Here is a 25,275-nt window from a genome sequence, read left to right on the forward strand (position 1 = left end):
GGCATGTTTTACCTGCATTTGCTCTCCATAAACTGCTTTTCTTGTATACATTGAAGCCTACTGATTGGTCAACACTGCGCCATGAACTACACACGTTAAAAAGAAGAAGAAAAAAAGTTGAAGATTTTAAGTTGCTTAAAATCCAGACTTCTGGTACAGAATTTTATGCTTTTTGATGTCACAAACAAAAAATAGAGGTTATTGATGAGATAACCGGGTATGCTCATTAAAAAAAATCATGATAACTGCCATCACACACAGACGTGTAACAGAGGACGCTGGACAGTATGTTATCCAATGGGAAATCAATGGCAAATACTTAGTAAAAGGTTTATGAGACCTTGTCCACTCTGAGTATCTTCAACTCACCTTTTTTTCTTTCAACTTTGTCCTTTTTAACAAAACAGAAATAATAGCAAATGAATTGGAATGATTTATCATTACCATTTAAATAACTGATCCTGATTTATAAAGTTAATCCAACATGAACATGCATGAGCTTTGAGGTCACAACTGCATCACAAAGAAAATTTCAAAGCACAGCCACCAGCTTACATAAATAGTCACATCACTTTTGCTTTTTGCTTTTCCCCTTACTGAGGTGTTTTATTCCATCCCAGAGGATACAGCAACTTTATTCCTCTGTGTAGATGCATCTCTTGAGATGTGTGCAGAATGGCCCCTGGGGAAGGCATGACACATTGCTGCTTACATAACCTTAAGTTACACATGACAGCAGAAATGGATGTAAGGGAGGGGGTGGTTAGGTCGCAAGATATGAGGAAGGGTGAAAGGGAAAGATAAATAAAGACGCAGATAAGTGACAGTGAGTAAGACTGAACATGGATGACTGAGATAGGAAGTGAAAATTTCCACCTTAGAGAGAAGCCGGCTTTTTCCATGACAGATAAACTAAGTGCTGTCTTCTTGTCAACCTAAAAATAAAGAGAGGGTGGACCCAAACTATAGTAAAAACTGCTTTTAATCAGTGACTCAAATATTTATAAAGACCAAAGCTGTGTCATGTAGCTTTACGAGAAAATCTCTAAACAATGGAGTAGTACATGTACACGGAACACCACGGGTACTGCTTAAAATGTTAATTTAAATAAACAGAGACCATTCACAAAGCGGGGCAATTTTCCCTTCTTTTTCCCGTTTTTCTTTTACTTTTTTTCAAGTGCTTCTTAGAATTAACACAGAATAGAAATTCACACAAACACAAGGCCGTGGGACAGTAGTGGTTTGTAAAAATTCTGCTTTGTGTGTGTGTCTGCGTCTTGGGTTGTGGTGGAATTTGTACTCCCTTAACAGGAAACACTGTTGTCCAAAGAAGTGTCTCACGTTTGTGTGTCTGTGAACTCCTCGGGCAGGGGGTGGGGGGTGTGTGTGTGTGTGTGAATGCTCGGCAATGCAGAGACAGAAATGACAATCCATCATGTATAAATGAGATAAATAATGAGAATATTTTGGCTGAATGAGCTATAGACCTGATCTTTAAGAAAAGAATCCTTGAAGTACTTCTGCTGTGATCTGGCGCTATATTGAAAAAATAAAATTAACTTAATTTCCAGGGGGGTGTGTTTGCCAGAACAAAAAGGGAGTGCACTCCAGTTTTAAACATTTTAAGGTGCATGACTCACTCTGAGGGGCATCGTTTGTTTTGTAGTTACATGTCTGTTTTTGCTCTTTTTGTATGTGTGTTTGTGTGTGTGTGTGTGTATTGATCAGCCACAGGCTCTGGGCTTCTCGGCATCACTTACAGAGGGTCAGAGGAGGTGAAAACATGCTTGTCCCTTCAAAGGAGATCCAATAACGGTTCAAGAAGAAACACAAATGTGTTTAAAAAAACTCCACCAGAAATCTATAATCTTCATCACCACCCCATGTTAGTCCTAAAGGTCTTTGATAGATCAATACACTGAAATTACAGTGGTTGTTTCTGCTAATTGTGAAGGATTTAGCACTAATGCTTTGAGTAATTGGCTGTTTACTTTCCAATAAGGTAACGGAATGGGCTTCTAAATCATGTGTAGCCAATTTAGAGTGTTACATTGCTGATAGTGCCATTTACTTAGTTTTTACTTTGACATTACACAAATTCAGCATTCAGCAAGAAATGATTTATATGCGCCTGAAGCAGCCTATTTCCTGGATGTCTTTGTGCATGTGCAATCTGTGGGTGTCACTGATTCGCAGTGGCAGTAAAAATGACCCTTTCTGCGAGTGACAGCTTTAAATGCTGAGAGCGATGAGTGCATGTATGGTGTGTCACTGTATGTGTGTGTGCATGCAGAAACTATGTCTAGCGGGAGAAAAAAAAAAAAACAGTCTTTCAGCTCTTATCAGGAAGCTTCCAGAATGGGACCAATCACCTCCCACTGCTGAGCTATCAATGTGGAGTTAATTGCCTTTCAGAGGCAAGGCATGTTGGTGGGCTGGGGGTTGGGGGAGTTTAGTTTGCATTTCCTTTTTTTGTTTTGTTTATTGTTTTTCTATTTTTATTTCTTAATCATCATTATTCATTTTTTGCAGTAAACCGCAGTAACAGTAGGACAGAGTGCAGGATCTGTCCCTGAATGGCATTGGGGCCTGCAAGCCTGCAATCCATCACCTTTTAGATTATGTACTTAAACGATGGGAACAAACAGACTCGACAGAAACTGATACAAACCACATTACACAGACAGCAGCTCCTAGAGATGAAGAGGGAAGATAGGGAGGGAAAGAACAGATAATTTGGAAGGAGGGATGTGAGACTGAGAGGACAAAGAGAGGAAGCCAGAAAAAAAAGAGAGAGGTGGGCTGGACTTGGCATGTGGACTGTGTGTTCTGCAAGCACTATAGAGGACAAGGTTGTTCAAGGTCTGCTGTCATGCTTGATGGGTTACAGTGGGGGTTTTGATAGGATAAGGAGCAGTGAGGGCGGGACTACGTTGGGGTCATTGTGAAGTTTTGTATGCATGAGAAGTCTCATGCCTCTAACGCATGAGATGCGTGCATATGTGCATGTGCTTCAATCCCCATGTTTACATGTCCAGCGCTAATGGTCTTGTGTTGCAGCTTCCTCTGAACTCCACATCTCTCCTGTCTAATTGCATTTGTCACAGTTTGTAGCCATGAATACCTTGGCACTAACTATTACACTGGTCTCTAGAGTGCATGTTTAATAAGAGAGAAACTGTAAGCTGTCTGCTTTGTATACATGACGTGTTCATATTCTACATCTTTTTGCCAGAACATGTTTGCTAACCCTTGAAAGAACTCAGCATTGACCTTTATAAAGGAAGCGGCATTCAGCTTCAGGGGAGACGTACTGTGTAAACTTCATGTGCACTAAGCCTGCAGGAAGTGCAAGTCATATGCAAAGTAGAAATAAAGAAGTGTTTCACCAGCACTATGTTACGTGAACACACTGAGCCCCTCCCATTAAACTGCTCATCAAACATGCTTTTTGCTTGGCTGGAGCAGGAAAATCAAAGATGCCAACCACTGTCACTGCAAACTGCACATGGCACTCCATCCCAGTTGAGCTTCTATTGTTATCATGGTTCTTGTTTCCTTTTACCAAGAGGTGTGGTAGCCAAAGGCTGCTGTTAGCTGGTAACCTTCTCAGCCTCTATTACCAGTTAAATGGGTGAGCCCTCGTAGCACCTGGCAATCACAGCCTCTGGATGCCCACTGCAAGCAAAGTTCACATAGAAGCCAGATGATGCTTTGTTTCTTATGGAGTTACTGTGATTAGCTAGCCACAGAAAATCTAACCCTGCTTGTTTGATTTAACCTGGTTGAGCTTATGAAAACATAAGGAGGAAAGTGTGGCAAATGAATCAGGCAGCATTGTTTTGATCTAACATTGTTAGCAATATCTAAATGTGCTGTTTTAACATAAGCACATAAAATAGTTTTGTCTTCTCTGGCTTTAAAGAATGTAACTATTCTGCACCTCACAGTGTCTTTCTGCCTGCTGTTCTTGAAGTGTTTCAAAATAATGCCCGCCTGAATTAGAAATAAAAGCAAAGAGGATCTCTTTCCACCTATGGATTTGCAATCGACTGCAATAAATTGGTGTCAAAGCATGGCCTTTGTACATACCCAACAATTAAAATGTATGCATGCCATTCAGAGTGTGAAACACTGCATTTCAATGATTTGTTTTTATTTTGTGTTTAATTGCAGTAGATTCAAGTTATTTGAATGTGTTCTCTGCACACTACTGTGATTATGAGGAAAATTGAATTCTCTGTGCAGTCTTAACATGCACACTGGTGCACCTTCTGGTATGGACATGCATGGATGTAGAAAAATATATCTCCATATATTTTGCAGACAGGAGGAGATGCCATCATGTCAAAATATGTCAGTGCCTGCAGGACTGGATCACACCCCAGAAGCCTCTTAGCATTCTTCCATCATATGGCGCCTCAGAAGGCAATCAGTGAATGTGTGCCTGTGTGTGTGCCTGTGTGTGTGTGTGTGTGTGTGTGTGTGTGTGTGTGTGTGTGTGTGTGTGTGTGTGTGTGTGTGTGTGTGTGTGTGTGTGTGTGTGTGTGTGTGTGTGTGTGTGTTATTGCTGTGCCACTTCTGCTTGTGTGGCAGTGACAATGCACGGGCTCTAGTCTGTGTTCTTCCTGTTCATTATTACGATTATACATTTTAGATTTGCTAGGGCTGCACTGCAATATCTGCGTGTTGCAGAGGTGAAATAAGAACATTGATTTCAGTTACCGCTCAGCCACTAGTCTCTGCAAGCCAGGCAGTTTGTATAAAACAAGATGAATGTGATGGAAACTGTAATACAATTACTAATGACAAATCACATCCCGTAGTTTTCAAGCTCAGCAGTATTACGTGCTTGCACACTGGCATGTAGGCATACTCACATCTCTGTGCTTTCACTGATGGGTGTGGATTGTATTGGGATTGCTTCAAGATAAAATTTCTGATTGGATTAATGGAAGGTACCGTCAGACTCACTAAAGGGATACATTCATTTGACAGGGGTTGCAGGGTGAGCTGCTCCAAAAATTAAATCTGGAATAATAGAAAGTGACCCTGGAGTTAAGAGTTCAGAAAAAATCTCTTACTGCAGGCTGTTAGATCCCAAACCTGTATCAAACAGTTTAAGGGAATCTAGGTTACATAGCCACGTCCTGTCCTGAAACAAAACAATCCCAGGCAACTGCAAACTTACAGCTCATGCAAGTGATGTGCAAGGTGCTTAAAAGCACCGGGGTAACTGACAGTTAAACCACATCCCCTCTACTTTTCTACTGAACTTTCCCCACATTGACCTCAGTCTCAACATTATTTAGGTCAGCCCTCTCTGAACAGAACTTGCATTAAGCTTCTTTGCAAGAGTTTCCTATAGAAAGTGTCATGCAAATCAGAACAGTTACAAGACACAATAAGAGGATGTAATCAGAACCTGTGATTGTTCGAGCACAGAGAACACTGGTTGGGTTCGTGGTGAATGCAGATGCATTGCTTCCTCTTTTTAAGTGACTTTTGCACTCAGCTGCACTATTTTTTCTCCTGTTGATGATAAAATTACAATCATGACTGACAACACAATAGTAGCAGCAGCATGGTTTGGGAAAACAATGCAATTATTATGCACAGAAAGCTGAAAACAAGCAATCATTAAAATTCAATGACACGCTTCTTGAGTAAGTTTGGGTTGTAAATTTTTCCCCTTCACTACTCCTGTTGTAATGGATTAACATTCTAACAGTTGGCTCCTATGGAATGAAAGCCCCTTGATGTGTGGTTGGAAAATCCCCTTCATTAAGTCACCAAGGCAGATAATCAGTTTGGGCCAGATCAGGTGGAAGAGTGTGCTTACACTAGAGCAGGCATTAACGTGCTTTTGCTCTGAGTTTATCGTTCTCCAGTGTGTGCATTGTTCTGGAGGGGAGACAGATATTGGTCATGGGTTGAAAAATTGGTAAAGATAACAACCTCCGTCTTAATTTGATCAGGACTTGGTTGCTTTTATGTTTTATCATGGGATACTAAGCTGCTTTTTGTCCATTGCTACTTACACGTCTTTCAATCTGTTGGCCGAAAATCACTTGTGACTTCCAACGTTTGCCCAAGAATTAAATGGCTTAACACTCCTTTTCCCCCTTTTTTTGTCCCCAGTGAATGAGTATGTGTTCATGGTCCAAGCCAGAGGGATCCAGATCAGAGAGAACGTGAAGAACATTGGGGCTCAGGTGCTGGAGCAGGTGGTGAGAGGGGCTTACAGCATCAATGGCACAGGTAAGAGACAAAGAAAGAAAACATACACCAAGGTGTTTTTCTTCCAAACAGTGTGCAAAGGAATGCAGTTTTGGCCTTGGTTAAATAAAGTAAAGAAAAAAGAGCTCAGTGTGTTCTCGCAGAAGCATACAGAGGGCTAAGCTGGGGCAGCAGGAAGAAAGGTGGGAAGATTAAAAGCATCAAAACAACAGAGAACAAAAGTAGACTCATGCTGATAAAGACTGGATTAGGCTGCTGATGCTGATGTTGATACATGTATGTGTGTGTGACGCAGATTATTCATACGACTTCAACATGAGTGAGAGCGATGCTCCTCCCACTACATACCTCCCTGAGGACTTCACCTACCTCCCCTCCCAGGTTTGCCCCGAGAGGCTGCCCTCCATGAGTGAGTACTCTGATTCAAGTTTGTTTTTGATATGAGCCCAACTGGTGAGCCTGTGAAACATATGAGACACTAAAACTCTCCTTGTTTGAACTTTGAAGACAAAAAAAAAGCTCTTATGTGAGCACTTTGTTTTCAAAATGACATCTAGAGTTGTTTTATTTGGGTTTAAATGGATGATGCATACAGATGCGTTGTAAAATCTTTATTTAGCTGCGTAACATTGCTCAACAGTTACCAGTTTTTACATGTCTGGGTCTTTTACCTCCTCCTTCCTCTCTTTACCACTTTCAATTCCATTTTTGTTGTGGTATTCCTCTATGTTCCTTGCTTCCTCTTTTTGCTTAAATGATATTTATATGCATATCACACTTTTGTGCATTGTTTTTAGATGGTTTTTTTTCATCATCTTTGTGTAATTTCTAGCTAAACAGATATTCATTCTCTCTCTCCTGTTTCTTTCTTATAGAGGGTGAACTGGAGGTGAATATGAGTGAGGTATCTCTGGAGGAGATTGAGAGATCCTTGCTGGAGAGCAAGCCCAGCATAGCCCCAGGAGGCTACTGGAAGCCAAGTGACTGTATACCTCGCTGGAAGGTAGGTGCAGATGTGATATTGTTTGGATTACTGATAAGTGAAAAGCTCTGTTGAAAATATTCTGAGTAGAGCATGGAATGAACGTGTAACCTAAACTGATGTTTACATATAGAGGTACCTGAATGCTTGTGGTAATGAAACTGTTGACAAAACTAGACAAATATCCTGAATCACAATATACAAATATTTCTGTTTATTTATTTATTTATTTATTCACATGAAAAAAATAAAAAACATGACTGAGGACACCTTGAAAGCTAACAAAAGCTCAAGAATAAAGGCTTGAGGTCAAATGAAGATCGAATCCAAAATTTTCCACTATGAATTCTAGACACAAAGGCTCAATTAGATTTATACCAACTGCCTGCATTTCCAAGAATTATGTGATTATAGAGCAGCATCTATCTCTAGTACTTCAATTCATTACATTTAACCACCTGAGATGATTTAAAGGAGCAACGTGTCAAATTTTGCAGCATTTTGCAGCATTTTGCAGCATTTTGCAGCATTTTGCAGAAAAGATCTGATAAACCTGGAAAGTCTTGTTAATAAATAAATGCAATTGTGGGTAAAATGACTTTAATACCACATTCATTTTGTTTTTGTTAACTAATAATGAGCATTGTATTTAAACATGAGGAGTGGGTCCCCTTCCTCAAGGTTGCCATCTTGCCCTGCTGTTTCTATAGTAGAACGGGCCGTTGGCACAGGCTCCAGCTCTTCCTGTTTCTATGTGAAAAAGAGGGGAAGTGTGTGCTCTCAACCTCAGGTTTTAACTTTCCAGATTAGCATGTGGAAGGGCAGGGAGCTCCCAGAATTGAACCACATCAACAAATTGAACTTACTGAATAATAATTTAAAAGCTGTAAAAAGCCTGAGACACACACACTTTACACAAATTCCAGCTTAATCTGCCCCTAACCACATAAATCAGGATGATGTCCTCTCTCTTGACAACATTCAAATTCTTGCAGTCTTGTCTGGTGTGTGTGTGTGTGTGTGTCTCACATTCATGCCTTGAGGTACTCTGTATGTTCTGACAGTCATCTTTCCATCTCTCTTATTTACCTGCACTCATTTTCTTTTATCTAGAGCTCTCACCCTCTTCACCCCGCATTGTTTCCTGTTCCTCTTGCTTTTTGTTCCTTCCTGTCACAGTTTGCTTTTAACCCGGCTTCAAAAGAAACTTGAAAAAAAGGGACCGTCGTAGCAACCAGCAGTCTACTGGGGAAAATGAACACCTTTTCACAGACGTTAAGAACTTCAGTACCTCCATGATTGATGCATGTCACGTCTCATTGTGAAAAGGACTTGACACTTGTTAGCCATGGATTTTTTTTTGCTGTCTTCTTCCACACATTTCCATTTACCTACCGCTGAGACACTGCAGTCCCCAGATCACTCACTTAGTTTCAAGTTTGTCGCTCACATCGGCACATCATAACACAATGTACCCTTGGGTGTGCCTGTACATTAACATGCAAGTCCTCAAATATTTGGAGTTTTTTAAAAAAAGGCTTTGTCAACGTGCAGTTTAAAATGAAATGAAGAGCGCTTTACCTTAGGTGCACTAGATTCAGGCATGTTTGTAAAGTACATAAGGTAAGTTGCTGAGTACATATGTATTGCACAGAACATAATGTACATTTTGTATTGTGAGAATATATTTGTTGCTAAGAGAACTATGTAGTTCACGGTGCATTCAGGGAACTACAGTTAGCAGATTAGGAAACGTTTGTTCAAGCAACAATGTGCACTGCACAGTAAACATGTCAAGAATTCATAATGCATTTAATATGTGTATTGTACATTAAATATGTATGCAGTAAATTTTGTATCATAAGCAGTTAAAATGTATTTTGTACAGAAACAGAAAAATGTGTAGCACTAGCACAAATTTGTTGGTTGCACAAAGGAGCAGGAGGGGAATACAGGAAGGTGATGATTTGACTATAGAAGCCCAGTGTGGTTCATGTAAATTTATAGTACTCTACTCCATTTGTGCCTCTCAGGTGGCGATCCTGGTACCATTCAGGAACCGACATGAACATTTACCCATCCTCCTAAGACATCTGGTACCAGTGCTGCAGAAGCAGAGACTTCAGTTTGCCTTTTATGTCATAGAGCAGGTATGAACACAACAATCAGAGCAATCAAAAGTTGAGACTCTTCACAGATATAGGAGTTTTTATGGTTTCATCTTTCAATTTCAATTCTCAGGGAGGTACAGAGCCATTTAACAGAGCCATGTTGTTTAACGTGGGCTACAAAGAGGCCATGAAGGACCTGGACTGGGACTGTCTCATCTTCCACGACGTGGACCACCTCATGGAGAATGACAGGAACTACTACGGCTGCACAGGCATGCCTCGACACTTTGCAGTCAAACTGGACAAGTACTCCTACATGTGAGTCTTGAATCTGCCCCCACAGGCATCACACAGTGAATGTGATCATTACATAATATGAATTTAATACATGTAATTGTCTCCCCCTCAAGCCTTCCATATAATGAGTTCTTTGGTGGTGTCAGTGGCCTGACGGTGAAGCAGTTCAAAAAGATTAATGGATTTCCTAATGCGTTCTGGGGCTGGGGAGGAGAGGATGATGACCTCTGGAACAGGTGAGGAACACACACACACAAATACACACTCCTATCGAGCAGAAAAACGCTATGAGACTGTCAGTACTGTTGACATGAGGCGTATTCAAAAGATGGGTTAGGCTAGTTTGCGCACAGCAGGCTTTGTAATAGCCTACATGTTTTTTTCAGCCATATGCCCTTGTCACACAGCGTTGTTGTCTCTCCCCCGCCTACGCTCTCAGGCAGCTGTACACACTCTGGGCTCTCAATACACACTGCCAATTCAGATGATTGGTGGTTTGTTTTTGTTTCTTTTTGTAATGATCCCTTTTGTATGCAATCACTGCAAAACCTCTCCCTCTTGTACGCCTGTATCATGCAGCAAAGAGAGTAAACATGATTATACGGATACCACAGTGATGACTATTATGCTTCCTTTGTAAATATGACAGTAAAAGATAACACAAGTTTTGCTCTGCTTGTCTGTGTAAACTAAAGCTTAATGAGCATTTGATGTTTTTGTAGGGTGCAATACGCTAACTACACAGTAAGTCGACCGCACGGAAATAAGGGACGCTACATGTCAATCCCACATCACCATCGCGGGGAGGTCCAGTTCCTTGGGAGGTCAGTGTCTACTCATGCACGACTCATACACATGCACACACACACACACATGCAGATACACACACTTTGGTTAAAAGTGGAGGCTGATAATTGGAACAAGGCTTAGGCTCATGTGGTGTAAGCCAGTCACATGAAAAGCCAGAACAGTGACTTTGAGAGAATTTCAACTCTTTTAAAGACCTTGCATGTGATAGGCTTGTATGCTTTCGGGCTGAATTCCAATCATTCCCCCGCCTTGTTTCGAAGAACAACCGCAGAATAAATGTTTCTTTCATTTCAAGATAATAAAAAAACAGGACGGGGAAGTACATTTTACCCCTGTTAAAGATATGTTTCTGCAATGTGTCCATAAAACTGTCATGATTAATGTAATCAGGCACACAGCACTGCAGCAATCTGCTGATGAGCCACTTCCATGGAAATAAATACACAACTGCTCCTCTGTGTCAGACATTCTCAATGTCAGCCAAGTTTTCTTTTACAGTGTGCCAATGATGAAACCTGTTTCACTGCTTATGTCTTTGTTCACTCTAGCTCAGGTGCCACTCGATGTAACCAGTTAAACCTGAACATTAAAGTTGCTTCCTGCATAGGGTGCAGAACTGATGTGTGTGAGCCTTCCCATCCCTTTTCCTCCTAACTCTATTGTCTGGTTTTGCAGGTATAGTCTGCTTCGCCACTCAAAGGAGAGACAAAAAGTGGATGGTCTAAACAACTTAAACTACTCCCCCCTAGTGTCCAGGAGGCCTCTCTACACCAACATCACAGTCAGTTTAAGCAGAAAGCTTGCACCTGTAGCTGACTACTGATGTGGACACAGCTTGAACTGTAAAAACATCTGGGAATCAAAGTCCTCTGGGACATCAGCCATATCTCACCAGTTGCAGCACTGCTTAGGACTTTTTCTGTTGTTTTTTGTTTGTTTTATTTTTTTATTTTTTGCTTTGTTTGTTTTGTTTGTATGCAAAGAAAGGAGACTCAGAGAAAGAGTATGTTTCATTAAACAAACAGAATTTAGGATAAATGCTGCACTTGCTTGTGCCACAGTCCATCACTCTCCTCATCTGGGCTTCTCTGGTCTTCAGTCTCCACATGCCTTTTGCACCATTTTGGCCTTCAGCATCATTCATTCATTCATTCATTCATTCATTTATTTTCTTATCCAGCCCTACACTAGTGTGCTAGTTTATTGAAATAAGCCATGATTCACATGCACATTAGCGCACGCACACATTAGCTCGACTTACATGTGCTGACACGGTCCCCGAGGCTCTGATTTTTTTTTTTTACTCTTGCACATCTTTTAGCAAATGCAGTAAGCCTGTGAAAAAATTTTTGCATGCACACACACACACACACACACACACACACACACACACACACACACACACACACACACACACACACTCAACCACACAGCAACATTAACCGAGCGCACTCTTGCAGCTGGTTCTGCAGAAGGTATGCCAAATCTACAAGTGAAGAGAGATAGAGACAAAATGCTATTAAAAAGATTGTGTGTTTTCAGTTCTGTATACTGTATGTGAAATCCTAAGTTTAGAGAATATTGATACTAATTATCTCTGACCAACTCTGTTTTGTCCTGTGAACATACCATTTAATTATACGACTGAGATGTTTGTGTTTGCGTAGTTGCGTTTGACGTTCTGGCTGCCTACAAGTGGCTGTATGTTGGAGAGCAACGCTCGTCCTGTTAGCAATAAGCTGTAATATCTGACAGCAGAACTTAGACCTGACTTCCTCACTCCACAGATGCAATAGCATGGGTGCTAGCATACCCTCATTGGACTAAAGACATGGAGTGACTGCGTATGCAAACTTCACACTCAACACACCTTTGCCTAAGCAAACATACCACCCATTTGGAACTTGTGTGTGCGTGTCTATGTGCGCTTCTGTGTGTATACAAGTGAGGGAGAGCTATGCAAATGGCCTGCATGTATCCTGTTGTTGGTGTAAAGGTCTTTAGGGGAACCTCCCAAAGACATTTACCCCTGAAACTGTGACAGACTGACTTTAGAACCTCACTTTGTGTGCGGTGTGTGAGTCCAGGCCAGGGAGAGAAAAAACATTGCCGTTTTATTTTTAGTTCCCACACCCTCAATATTTACTCACCTCCATTCGAGGAAGCAGAAGAAGAGAATACTTGATTGCCGTCACTGTCACTGGTGTTTACAGAAGCTTTTGCTTTGTTATTTTTCAGATTGTCTAGTGTTTGCAATAGCGAGCCAGCCCTGCTCCACTGTGGGTGCTGGGTAAACTGTATCTCTACAACAATCTATTGCTGCCTTTATTTTTTTAAAGACTCTTCTGTATTTAGATGTGGATAGGGAAAAGCACGTTTAAGCAACTTACGAGTAACCACTGATTAGCTTCGTTAGCTTGCTGTAGTGAATCAAACTTCGAAGTGTTTAGGTCTAAGCAGACGGTTTAATGGGTGGCGTGTGGACAAACACTGTGCATCGGCACAGATTGAGAGCACTCTAACAGAACATAGAAGTTGCCAGAAGCACCCCTCCTCTGATATGTGTGCTTGACAGTGTTGATTCTGAAAAAAATATCCCATTACTGTAAATGTAGTTCCTCTTACAGACACTTTCTCCTCACTGTCTGTTCTGGTCATGCAGCTACTTCATTTCACACAGATCGCCTTGTATGCATTTCTTAAGATGTGTGTTTTGGGGGATTACATGAGTGGTTGACAAACTGTTGTGTTCCCATGATGAAATAAGAACTAAAGAGGCTGGACCTCATTTTATTTATTTGATCTTTTATGAATAATTTTCTGTAATTCAGTTTTATTTTTTTGCGGTTGATGTGATGATTTAGTAGATGACATATGACAGACTGTGTTAGATGCACTGAAACTTGTAGTTATGTGTATTTATGTGGGACTGTGGGGTTCAGGTCTGTGTAAATGGGGTGCTGTTCCATTTCGTTCCCACACAAAATGTGTTGTGATGAAATGGAACAGCACCGGTAATCTGGTGTGTGTAAATCTGCTGAATGGACACATCAGACAAAGCCATTTTGTGTGACAACCACAGGAAGAGCAAGACGCCTAATCAGAAAACGCTAGCGGCCACTGTCTTTCACTGAGCACCTCCTTTTATACTAATTGATAATCAATGGTGCTGACCTTCCAGAGCTCCTTTCTAAGGGATCCTCTCACTCTCTCTACGTGCTCACTGGAACCAAACACTTACGCCATAAAGGCTAGATTGACAGGCGAAACATTCCTCAAACTTTATGGCTCTTTCATGTCATTCCAACCTGCATATATCAGTGATTTGTTTAACTTCCACGTCAGGTTCTCCTGGCTCCTTGTCATTCTGCCATGTGAAGCTAATTTGGGTATTTATTTTCCTGCCTCAGCCTCACAAACAGGAGCATGTGTTTACCTCTTAGCCAGGCACTCAGGAGGAGCCCAGTGAAAGTGGCGGACAATAGCGGTATACGTGTTAAGTTTTCTTTTCCATGTGTGTTTGAGTGAAATGGCTCAACCTTTTAGAAGTCTGACTGTCCTCTATGTAGAGTTCTTTTTGTTTGTTTGTTTTTCTTTTTTTTTTCTTTTAAAGCACTGATTAGATTTATACCTTAAAACTGGTTGTGAACAACTCACAGGTCCTTGTCTTGGACTTGACACATACATGCTACGTTGTATATTATCATTTCTTTTGCATTGCTTTGAATTAAAAGCCTTTGGACACATGGGAAAAGCCAGTTTAGGTTTCAAGTAGCCTCTTGATAAGAAAAGGCCCTTTTAAAGACCTTGGAGTTTGTACTCCACTTTGTTGAATGAGTAGCTCCATCTGCCAACATCATAAAGAACAAGATGAGTTTCTTGTGACTGCAGTACAGCTCTGACCGCTAGATTACTAAAAACAGAGGCCAAGCAGTCATCGCTCTTCTGCTTTTTATCCAGAACAGGAAATGTTTGTTTTCTGTTAAGAGCATGCTGACAGTCTATTCCTGTTCTATTTACTGTAAAAGGTCTCAATCCAGACCAAAACCAGGCCTGCTGCTCACCCAAGAGGTTTCATCCTCTCATAATCTCACCTACTCTGATCCATTCTGTGCCAGTTTGAATGAAGGGACCATTCTTTGGCCGTCTGACAAAACTGGCAGCCTTAAAGCTTCTTAATTTATTGCAGTGTTTTTATTTTTTCTCTCAAGTTTTTATTTTTTTTATAAGCGGAAAAATATTTAAATTGAAAAAAAGTGCATATCAAGAAAATGATCATTGTAAATAGTGTTGTGTGTAGTGTTTTAGAAGTTCTATAAGGTCTTAAATCACTACAGATGCTAGCATAAAGAACAAGGCTCTTTGGAGGGATTTGGCTGGAGGTTTTGTCGGGTGCCATTTAAGTGCAAGTGAAGCTAACACAGAGACATCATTGGTTTTGCATCACTGCTTCTCTGCACAGCCTTTCTTTTTTTTTCTTGAAATGAAGGCACCCCATGAATTTTTAAACCCCTCCTGCGATCCCTAAGGTGTCCTGCTCTCCAGAGGCCTCCTTGTACCTTACATGTTGAAGCCATTGTAGGGGCGTATTACAGCAAGACGTAGGCATCAGTCTTCACATGTGCGATCGGTGTCCTTGTTTCTGCCTGTGATGTCTCTTTGATAGTGACAGCAGCATGGGGTAAGGCGCAGGTCAGCCTGCAGGATAGCGAGTGTCAGCCAAAACCACCATATGCTTACAATACAACCAAACACAGGCACCCAAAAACCAGCCACACAATCCACTCTAAAATCTACACTGATTCATTTTTTTTGTATGAAAGCTAAATATTAATAAAAAAAAATAAACAAAAAGAAAACAGATTGCGAAAATTTAAAATATATCTTCTCTGATTGTAAGGAGAGAAACTCTCCTTGAATTGAAGCCATTTGAAGCCACTTGTTGAAACTTGATGTCAGCCTTATGTGAATCCGTTTGTGTATCGGCATATTATCTTTTGATTATTGAAATTTGTATGATGGAGATTTTTCTTTTATACCATCATTGTTATTGTCAAAGTACACCAATAAAATGAAACTTGTAAAGATACTGGCTGCTTTTTATTGTCTTGTTTTGCTGACCTTCAGTGATCTGGCCTCTGCCAAAGCATTTCCTCTTTGCACAGTCACAGAGTCTCTGTTTTAGACGTTCAGAATAATAATGGGGATGTGCTGTGTACGATGACTGCTGGACGGACTGTAAACAGGCACACACAGCCGTGCTTTCCGTAAAGAGACACTGAGCTTACACTTCATTACTCATACAATACACAGAGCTCAGATTTGGCAACAGTTGGAGCATGAGCTGCCAGTGAGAGGTCTCTATTGGGAGAATTGGACTTTGGTTTCAAACAACGGCTGTCACTTTTTTGTAGCCTGTGAGGCACTGAGGAGGAAATGATAGTAACACTGGGAAATGTTCACTGAATGTGTCCAAGAGGATATTCCTCCTGTTTCTTTTATCAAGTTATCAACACACGGTTTGAGATTCCTTTATTTTTACATCCTTAACTAAGTTTTCTTAAGCTTTGATTGGCAGCATGATCACCCAGGGCGGAAGGGATATGGACAGCATCACGCCATCTCTTATGCTTAAACAAAGGATTCTTTTCTCTGTTTTTAGCTCTTGTGATTCACATTTTAACTCCAGCCTGACAAGATTCTTCAACTTTAGTACAGTTCTTTTAATAGCTCCACTTTCCACTCTCTGCTGTGTGTGGGTTCAAGTCTGGATCTGTGTGTGCATGTTCTTCATTCAGAGCCCCAAACAAAGATGTTTCTTGTTGCAGTTGTCTGGCCTGTCACCCATGGAGGAGAAACGGGGATCAGAATGAGAAGCTGGGATGAGAGGTTTCTTAAGATTCATTGAATCAGAGCAGCTCCAGCCCCTGTGGCATTTAGCGCATTAACTGCACATCTCCTCTAGTTAACAGAAGTGACAGCTGATAATTGAATTACTCTCTCTGGAAAAGAAATGCTCTGTGGCAGGGAGGGTAACTACATGGGAGTTTAAATGCATTCCCCAGACTTTGTGCACCACTTTCTTCTCTGTTTTCTCAGCAAAACGCTGAAGTTGACAAAGGATAACTGGGCAAAGAGCCTCCATTTATTCTCTCTAAAAATGCCTCTGCTTCTCCCCTGATGTGTAACAGTACTCGCAGTGTGTGTGGGAATCTTGGCAGAAGCTCAGGGCCCGGCTGGACTAGCCACATCCTAATGGAGTCCGGGAAACACAAGGCTTTGGTATGCTAACACTAGTGTCACTTAGCTGTCAGACACACAGAGGGCAGCTCTTAAGATCTCAAGAGCCGTCTTGGCATGTGTGTACAACACGCGCCGGGACACACATACACATCCGTTATTAATTCATCCACACGTTTCCTCTTGAGTGTTGTGCTTCTGAGATGCTTTGATGCCTTTGTATGCTGCTTCTGTGCGTCTGTGTCGGTGCACTTCTCCCTTAAACTGGAATCTGCATCAGGAAATAGCTGAATAACTAAATTTGTGGCTTTCAGTGGTGCAGAATCATATCACAATCCTTATGCATGCCCTCTCCCTGCTACTGTCTCTGTGTTTCTGCATGAGAGACATGCACTTTAGCTTTCTTCATTTTTTAGCTTTGCGAGTAGTTTCTATATGATATATGTGCTGACATCATGCATAAAGGCTTGTGCTTTCATATCTGCTTCAATCAGATGTTTGAGTGATAGAACACAACAGTGCCTTATGGAAATGTGTGTGTGTGTGTGCGCATGTGTGTGTGTGAGAGTATGTGCTATCTCATGCCTGTGCAAGAAGAGGAAGAGAGGAGCCACGGTGTCGGTGCATGTGTAGATGTCACATGAATTCGTAATGTTGCTTGGTGTTATGTAACTATTTGTCATGGTCTCAGGTTTGAACGTTACGCTGCATTACAGCAACAACCTTTTCCTCCTCTCTTCTTTCATTTTCTCCTCTCCTGACGTCTGTGTTTCATGTGGGTCACAGATAAGACAGTCTTTTGTATGTTATTGCCTCCCAAGGGACGGTGGAGCATCCAGCTGCTGTCAGGCCCTGGGGTTGAATGTAACACTTCTGCTGTTTGTGTTGCGTATATGCTTGTGCATCCGAGCAGGCGCATATTTCTCGTCTGTTGTGACTCCTGCCTACTCTCCTGTCAGGGAACAAGGGATGAAGCCGCAGAGGGACTGAGAAGGTTGTAAACACATCTGCTTTCGATTCTGGCACACTTCATCCTCCTTGACACAGTTGTGCTCTCTGTCATGATGTCCAACCTTTGTTCCCTGGATGCCCTGCCCTTGTCAAATCCCTGTCTATCAACCTGGGTATTAGTCTTCATCATCTCAGCTCCTCACTCGCTCAACTGTTACAGAGACACAACCTCATTTTCTCATTTCTGGACACTTCCACTATATTCCTCCACTCTCATACTCTTGGTCATGAAATGTTGATTCCATATTTCTTTTGCAATCTCCACCCACTCCATCCGCTCCAGTGTATTTGTTTCATGTTTCGCCTCTGGTTTTCATTATGTTATGATTGCTTCATCCTGCTCTGGTTACCAAGAGATGTTGTGTTTAAAAACTATGTGCTGATGCCGTGCAGAAGACCTGCTGACGGCGCTTCACTCGTGCGAAGTCAACTCATTTTCACAGCTCATTTCACACTGCTTCATTCATTCTCAGTGAGTCTTGCCCCAACCTCTGACTCCACAAACATCCTCCTCACTTTCAACCTAATGACCTCACCTTATCATCTGACCACCTCATGTGACCACAGTCTTGTGAGCTTGTGAGCTGTACTCATGCTGTTACGTGTTTTATCAGATCTTCTTTATGTACCAATTTGATTATGTCACGGGTTTCATCTAAAATGAATTTCTCTCACAGAAACTGCTTACTCTGTGCAGTCACACCTCGTATTCCTGCAGCCAATATGCTGTGCAGCATATATTAACGATACACTTCTGGTCCCCATTACATGCTGACAGCCAGTTAATCACAGAGCGATGATGCTGTCTCAAACTATGAGCTGATACTCTGCAAAAAACCTGCAGACAGTGCAACCAGACAAGCCTCGAAGCTCAGCCATAATTTGATAAGTTTGTTGTCCTAAGGCTGTAAAGAGAAGTTAACCCTCTGGTTACTGCAATGGACAGCTATTTACTCGCCATTTTCTTTAGCCTATCAAGCTTTTTTTCAAAGTTTTTCGTTCTTCATATTATATATATACATACATACATATATATATGTGTGTATATATATATATATATATATATATATATATATATATATATATATATATATATATATATATATATATATATATACACACTCACTGGTCACTTTATTAGGTACACCTTGCTAGTACCGGGTTGAACCCCCTTTTGCCTTCAGAACTGCCTTAATCCTTTAATCCTTCATGGGATTGATTCAACAAGGTACTGGAAACATTCCTCAGAGAGTTTGGTCCATATCGACATGATAACATCACGCAGATTTGTTGGCTGCACATCGATGATGAGAATCTCCCGTTCCACCACATCCCAAAGGTGTTCTATTGGATTGAGATCTGGTGACGGTGGAGGCCATTTGAGTACAGTGGACTCATTGTCATGTTTAAGAAACCAATCTGAGATGATTCCAGCTGTATAGCAGGCGCATCATCCTGCTTGAAGTAGCCATCAGTAGATGGGTACACTGTGCTCATCTAAGGAAGGACATGGTCAGCAACAATAAATATATATATATATATATATATATATATATATATATATATATAGATATATATATATAAACCACTTGCTTATTGTTATTTTGAGGTTTTTCCTAGTTCTGCTCCCCGCATTCTAATTTTACTTTTTTTAATAAATCATTATTGTTACTCTTGTATGTAAGGCATCTGTTAAAGGGCAAAACAGTAAGAATGGCAATGATGGTTGAAGAAAAATGTGCCAAACAGCACTGTTTCTGCCCCTTCCAAATGGTTGTCTGACTTTAGTAATTATGTATATTTATTTTAGTTTTCATCCTGATAAATATCAGTTTTATTTATTCCCCCACCCCTCCATAGTTATTGTGTGTATCTCTTGTCACATAACTAATGAACTGAGGCCAAAGAGCGTGTATGGTTCATTTATAAAAAATCGCAGACATTGGATTGTTAATAGACCTCATAATAGCCTATTGGGCAGGCTGCAGGAAACAATCCCTCTTCCAGACGAAGATGTGTTCAATTGAAATTTATGAATTGTCATTTTTAAAATAAACCACCCACATACATTTTATAAGATGGCCTACATTCTGTAACGTGCCTAAAAAACATTGTCATCCAGGAGTGTTTCAGGGTTGATTTCTTTCCTTGAAATGTGTTGTCACTGTCCCCTTATGGTGACTTTTGGAATAACCCTGCAACCTGGAGCAATGCAACAGGAAATAAACACAGCTGTCAAGCAGACATACAATATTGTTTTTAAACATGTGTAACACTGAAGTTTACAAAAACGTAAATAGCACCAAGATGACGTACAGTATTTGTTCAAAAGGACCTGGCAAGAGTCCACACAAAGGGATGTCAAGTGTGCTTGTCAGTAGAAACCCGTAGCAGCGCATTAGTCCCATTTCATCCACTTTGTTTCGTTATCATCACTTTATTACAAACAGTCTAACAACGTAGCAATGCAGTCACTTCATATAAGTTAAAACAGGGTAAAATATCAGAACATAAAAACCATGATCAGAGAAAAAAATGCCCTATAAAATAAAACCTCAAGGGAAAAATTTTGCCCAGCTATACAACCAAAGGTGTGTCTCTGCTTTCTGTTCTCCTCTTCTCACCTCACTGAGCTAAACACCCAAGACATCTGGTGGCACTTGGGTAGAGAGCTTATGGGACATTACTTTCACCAGTTCAGCTCATTGCATCCGTGGGGATGGGGTTTGGAAGAGAGAGGAGGGAAGCAGAGGAAGTCACATGAGTCTGATAAAAGGCACTCATAAGTCTCTATTACAAGAAACAAAACAAAATAAAACATCTGTAGCTTGGATGCTACTGGTCTCCAGTTTGGTTGGCTGTTCCCTTGCCTGCACAATTCTTGACATCCCCTTGCAGCTGAGCTAGCTGTTCTGAATGGGCATCCAGGGAGCCGTTCACCTGGGCCAAGTAGGTGTCTGAGTGTCTCTCCAGCTCTGCCCTGATCTTTTCAAGCTGCTCTGCCAGTTCTCCCAGTGTATTGCACTGGCCCTCTACCTGGCTCACCCTGCTGTCAACCTCCTTCACCTCCCTTTGGACTTCAATGGCAGTGCTCCTGCAGCCCTGCAGCTCCCCTGACAGCCGTCTCTTCAAGGCCACAAGCTCTGCCTTCAACTGAGCAAGCCGCCTCTCCCCAGCACCCAGCAGGGAGGATTGGTGGCCTACTAGTTTGGTGATTCCTTGCACCTGGTTGACAAGCTGGTTTTCCCTCTGCTCCCAGGTAGCATTAGCATGGCCCACTTCGCTGGCAATGTAGTTAATGGAGTCTTTGAGGCCTTTCAGGGTGCGGTTCACAGAGTTGAAGTTGATCTTAAGCAGGGTGATTTCTCCCTGGACAGAATCCTCCTCCTCCTCTTGAGTAATATGCAGTATCAGGTTGCTCAGGGTGCTGTTCAGGCCAGCCAGCTGTTTGGAATGGGAGTCCAGTCTGTCAGTCATCTTCTTCTCCATTTCCTCACAGTCCGCCCCATCTCCAGGGACACTGATACCCCCTGCTGGTGGAGTGGAGGGCGAGCAGGAAGAGGTGCAGAGGAGCTCCAGGTCTATTAACTGTTTCTGAATGCCACCCAGGTCCCCCTCCAGTCGCCTCCTAACAGACTCGATTTCTGTCTCCAGAGCCGGGACCACCTGACCTTCCAGGAGAGCAGGAGCTGTGGCATTACTCAGCTCCTCCACTGCCACAAACACTCTCTCCTCTAGGGTCTTCAGCTTGTCCTCCAGCATGGTCTTAAAGCCATCCAGACCACCAGGAAGCCCTGCCACTCCATCAGTTCCCCCCTCTGTGACATTGAAGTGGCTCTCTATATCCACCAGGCGTGTCTCCACGTGTACGGTCTGGTCAGTGAGGGCTGTCTGGAGCAGTCTCTGAGATTCTGTCAAACCTTTGACTGACTCCTCCAGCAGCAGAACACGATGAGACAGGCTGTTCACCTGCAATTATCAGAGAAATAACAGTTAATTAGTAAATCAGCAAAATCTGCAAAAACATTTATACAACTTTGTGTACAGAGATGGGAAGAAGAAATGCTAACACTCATACCTTTGTGCTGGAAAGATTTTTAGCTTAGCCTCGCTTAGCTTAAAGACTGGAAACAGGGTTAAACTGTTAACTCGGCTAAACTGTTAGCTCCTACAAGCTAAATTTACCAGTTCATATTAAACTAGTTTTATTCAAACAAAAAACAAAGTGTAGAGACCTGAGTAGTTTTGGCTTGGTATTTTAGCATTTCTCAGTGTTAGTTTGTTGATGCTACTGTTGCTCCAAAGACACTGACTGTAAAAGCATAATTTAATGCTTCTTGATTAGAATTGTTAGAGTAGTTAAATCAAGATAGCATTGCAGATGTTATTTTCCTGTTTGTAGCTTTAGCCTGTCCTCTCAAAGTGATAGCCACCTGCTTATCCTAAAGACAAAGGAGTGGTTCTTCATAATTTTCTCATCTAACTTTTAGGGAGCTATATAAGATAACAGTTTCTTCAACCCTACATTTTGGTTGTGACAAACAGTTACTGAAGACAATTCATCACACTGTATTTAGCAAGCAGAGTAAAGCTTCTGCAGGGAGCTGATGAGTAGTGATAACTCTTTGTGACTTGCAAAGTTAAATAAGACCATCTGTCACAAATGATCGTTGAAATCATGATGCAGGGTAAGCATCAGATAGAGTTGCTACTGCAAGCTGTACAGTAATTGTGTGTATTGTCTAAATGCACGTCCATTAAAATCCCCTCAATGTGATACCTGTCCACAGCAGCTCTCAGTCAAAGTAAGACCCTGGATCTGAGCCTGCAAAGTGCCCAACTCCTCCCTGAGCCCAGTCTCTCTTCCATCCAACGACTGCTGCATCTGCTCCTGGCCATCCATGTGCTCCTTGTGGCATTGCTTCTGCACATCCCCAATCTTGGAGTCACAGTGGTTCTCAAGACCAGTTAGCCGGCGCTCAAAACCATCCAGGATCTCGGCCCGCACATCAGCTAACTTAGCATCCAGGATTTCGTCTATAAGAGCTGTGGAGCCAGGGCCTGGGATGGGTTTGCCTCTTGCTTCGTCCAGCAGCTTTTTCAGCTGGCCATCATGACCTAGCACCATCCCCTAAAGACACAAAGTGATGATTAAAAAATTTAGCATTTAATGAAGGGAAAAAGCAGAGGACTTAGGCCTTTTCAACAAAATCTGTACCTTTATCTCATCTAAGATGTGAGTTTTGGCTCGCAGCTCGTCTCTCACTTCTGTGACTCTTCCTGCTAAGTCTCCTAAACCAGTGAAGCTTTCTCCACCTTCCAGTCCGTCAAGAGTCCCGTCTGGGATCACTCCAAATCCCACTGTAGAATCTGGGGTACGAGGACCATTTGGTATCAAAGAGACCAGGATTTTGTTGGTGTCTTCCCGGAGAGAAGTGCGTAGACGCTCCTCCAGGCCTGCAACTACCCCATTAAGGGTGTCCAGACCCTGAGTAAGACGACGCAGATCATCCTCCATGCGATCCAAGCGTTCTCCTGTCACCCCTGAAATCCCAAATCTGTTTCCTGTATTTCAAAGAACCAGAGAGGAAGCATGCTAACTCACATTCGCACAATTATGCAGTAGAGCAAGTTAAAATCTCCAGGGCTTTACATAAATGAGTTTGTTCTTACCATAGTTTGGCTTTCCATTCCCAGCAGGCAGTTGTCCCGTGGGTATTGGTCTTTGGTCGGGCACACTGGGGATAGGTCTGCCAGGCTCCAGCTGGCCTCCCCCGGGTCTGTGGTCCACAGGGGGTCTAGGGCCATGGGGGAAGCCCTTTACCCCTGGGCGATGTGGCAAACTTTGACCCTTGAAAGGTGGCATCATTGTATCAGGCAGAGACGTGGGACCATCATAGCAGTTTTCTCCAGAGTATCCAGGACAACACCTCCACTCCAGCTCTGTCACTGTCTTGTATCCAACCTTGTATTTTGGCTTGTAGAATGTTCTGTACCTGAAGTAGACATTAAAAAATGTATATGAAGTCACTTAAAGAGTTCACTGTATTTGAAGTGCTGGATTTGTTTTTACAAATTAGGAGCAGAGCCAGGGCCGAGGATGAGAGGATGGGACACACAGAACAGAGATAAAGGGATGAAGTTGTTTTTGATGGGATTACATGTGGATTAGCGGAAGATTAGAAGATTAAGATAAATGTGATATAGATGGTGTGGGATCCATGGACCACTGACAGCCCTAAAGTCAGTGTCATCTCACTGAAGCAGGATATCCATTAGATTTTGGATCTATCTTTTTTGTTTCTTTCTTTCTACCACATAAACACACATTCAGCCTTCTCTTCTAACTCCACCTCTGTGGAGGCTTTTAAAAAAATATGCACACACATATATCAGTAAATAAAGAAAAAAAGAGTACTACTGAAGGGGGTGCATTAAGACCTTAGATAGCATCATGAGAGGTATAAGTGAAATTTCTCTGCATAATTTTATGTATGTAATTTATATTTTCATGGAGTTCGGAGTCTGTCTCACCCAGAATAATAAATGTGGATAAACTCTGTTGGACCATCAGTGGTCAGACAAAGAAATAGTGTTCACAGCAGTGGTAGCCAATGTGATTTAAAACCATGTGATGTTTTTTTATTGGATCTGAATTAGCTCCATTCCCCCCTAGTGACATCTGTCTGAATACCTCCGACCACAAACACAGCTGTGCACACAGCTGTGGACCTGCACATCACAATGTAGACAGCACCTGCCGTGGACACCAGAGGGCAGCATTGATACAGTCTGGTTTAGGCATGCTAATTGAAACTTGGTATTAACACATTTTTAAAGCATCTCCAAAACTGTAATCTGTTTCTGATGAAGTGTAAGGGTTTTTATTTTATGACTTGTTAGAAAAACTTACATGACAACAGGACACTTCTGACCCCAGATGCACTTGGTAGTGTACTCAGCCTTCACAAAAGTGGCCACCCCGTCCTGCATGGTGCATGTGATGTTCTTCTGGACCACATAGGCACAGTGGTTTCTGTGGGGAAGAGTGACATGATACACAACACCCAGTTAATACTGTATTATGGTTAGACTCCCTTGTTAACTCCGAAGTTTGTAGACTATTTGTAACACACTGTGATATTCTGTTGCACTGGCCCATCACATCCCCTTTGATATGATCAAGTCCATATTAAACCATCCTCCTTAGATCAGATAAATATTACAATTTTGTGTTAATCTAAGAAGATTTTATTTATTAGAACCATAAGTGAGGAGACATGTTGTGCTTTACAATTGTACATCATCAACTAATAAATCAATCAATCAGTTTTTATTCATTTTGTTCAAATTCACAACACTTGCCATCTTAAGACTCTTGACAAAAAGGTCAGGTCTCATTTTTTTGTCATTATTAACCAAGGCTCAAGAGAGCCAAGAATAAGACTGAATCCTGTCATACAGCACAACAGTCTAATCTTATCTTAATCAATCTTGAGCTCAGCACTTTACAGCAAGCAAGTTACAATGGCTGAAAAACTTCCTTTAACAGGTGGAAATCTCAAATAGAACCAAACTTAT

General features: G+C 41.7%; 2 protein-coding genes across 3 annotated transcripts in view; one reads left to right on the forward strand and one right to left on the reverse strand.

The window, feature by feature from the left end:
* Nucleotides 1-15,515, forward strand: part of b4galt5 (UDP-Gal:betaGlcNAc beta 1,4- galactosyltransferase, polypeptide 5) — a 34,625-nt gene extending 19,110 nt beyond the window's left edge. The window contains exons 2-9 of the mRNA XM_074681749.1: nucleotides 6,145-6,264; nucleotides 6,539-6,652; nucleotides 7,119-7,246; nucleotides 9,259-9,375; nucleotides 9,467-9,654; nucleotides 9,747-9,869; nucleotides 10,356-10,457; nucleotides 11,119-15,515. Of these exons, the coding sequence (XP_074537850.1) occupies nucleotides 6,145-6,264; nucleotides 6,539-6,652; nucleotides 7,119-7,246; nucleotides 9,259-9,375; nucleotides 9,467-9,654; nucleotides 9,747-9,869; nucleotides 10,356-10,457; nucleotides 11,119-11,266 (1,040 nt within the window). The 3' untranslated portion in view covers nucleotides 11,267-15,515. The remainder of the gene's footprint in view (nucleotides 1-6,144; nucleotides 6,265-6,538; nucleotides 6,653-7,118; nucleotides 7,247-9,258; nucleotides 9,376-9,466; nucleotides 9,655-9,746; nucleotides 9,870-10,355; nucleotides 10,458-11,118) is intronic.
* A 3,993-nt stretch (nucleotides 15,516-19,508) lies between these two features.
* emilin3b (elastin microfibril interfacer 3b) overlaps nucleotides 19,509-25,275 on the reverse strand; it is an 85,523-nt gene continuing 79,756 nt past the window's right edge. For both annotated transcript variants that reach the window (XM_074681697.1, XM_074681696.1), the window contains exons 2-6: nucleotides 24,608-24,730; nucleotides 23,368-23,690; nucleotides 22,913-23,259; nucleotides 22,475-22,825; nucleotides 19,509-21,663 (exon numbers count right to left, since the gene is read on the reverse strand). In XM_074681697.1, the coding sequence (XP_074537798.1) occupies nucleotides 20,530-21,663; nucleotides 22,475-22,825; nucleotides 22,913-23,259; nucleotides 23,368-23,690; nucleotides 24,608-24,730 (2,278 nt within the window). In that variant the 3' untranslated portion in view covers nucleotides 19,509-20,529. The remainder of the gene's footprint in view (nucleotides 21,664-22,474; nucleotides 22,826-22,912; nucleotides 23,260-23,367; nucleotides 23,691-24,607; nucleotides 24,731-25,275) is intronic.

The sequence above is a fragment of the Halichoeres trimaculatus genome, unplaced genomic scaffold (genome assembly GCF_033239565.1).
Source record: "Halichoeres trimaculatus isolate MK-OKI-2021-1 unplaced genomic scaffold, fHalTri1.1 fHalTri1_scaffold_11, whole genome shotgun sequence".
NCBI lineage: Eukaryota > Metazoa > Chordata > Actinopteri > Labriformes > Labridae > Halichoeres > Halichoeres trimaculatus.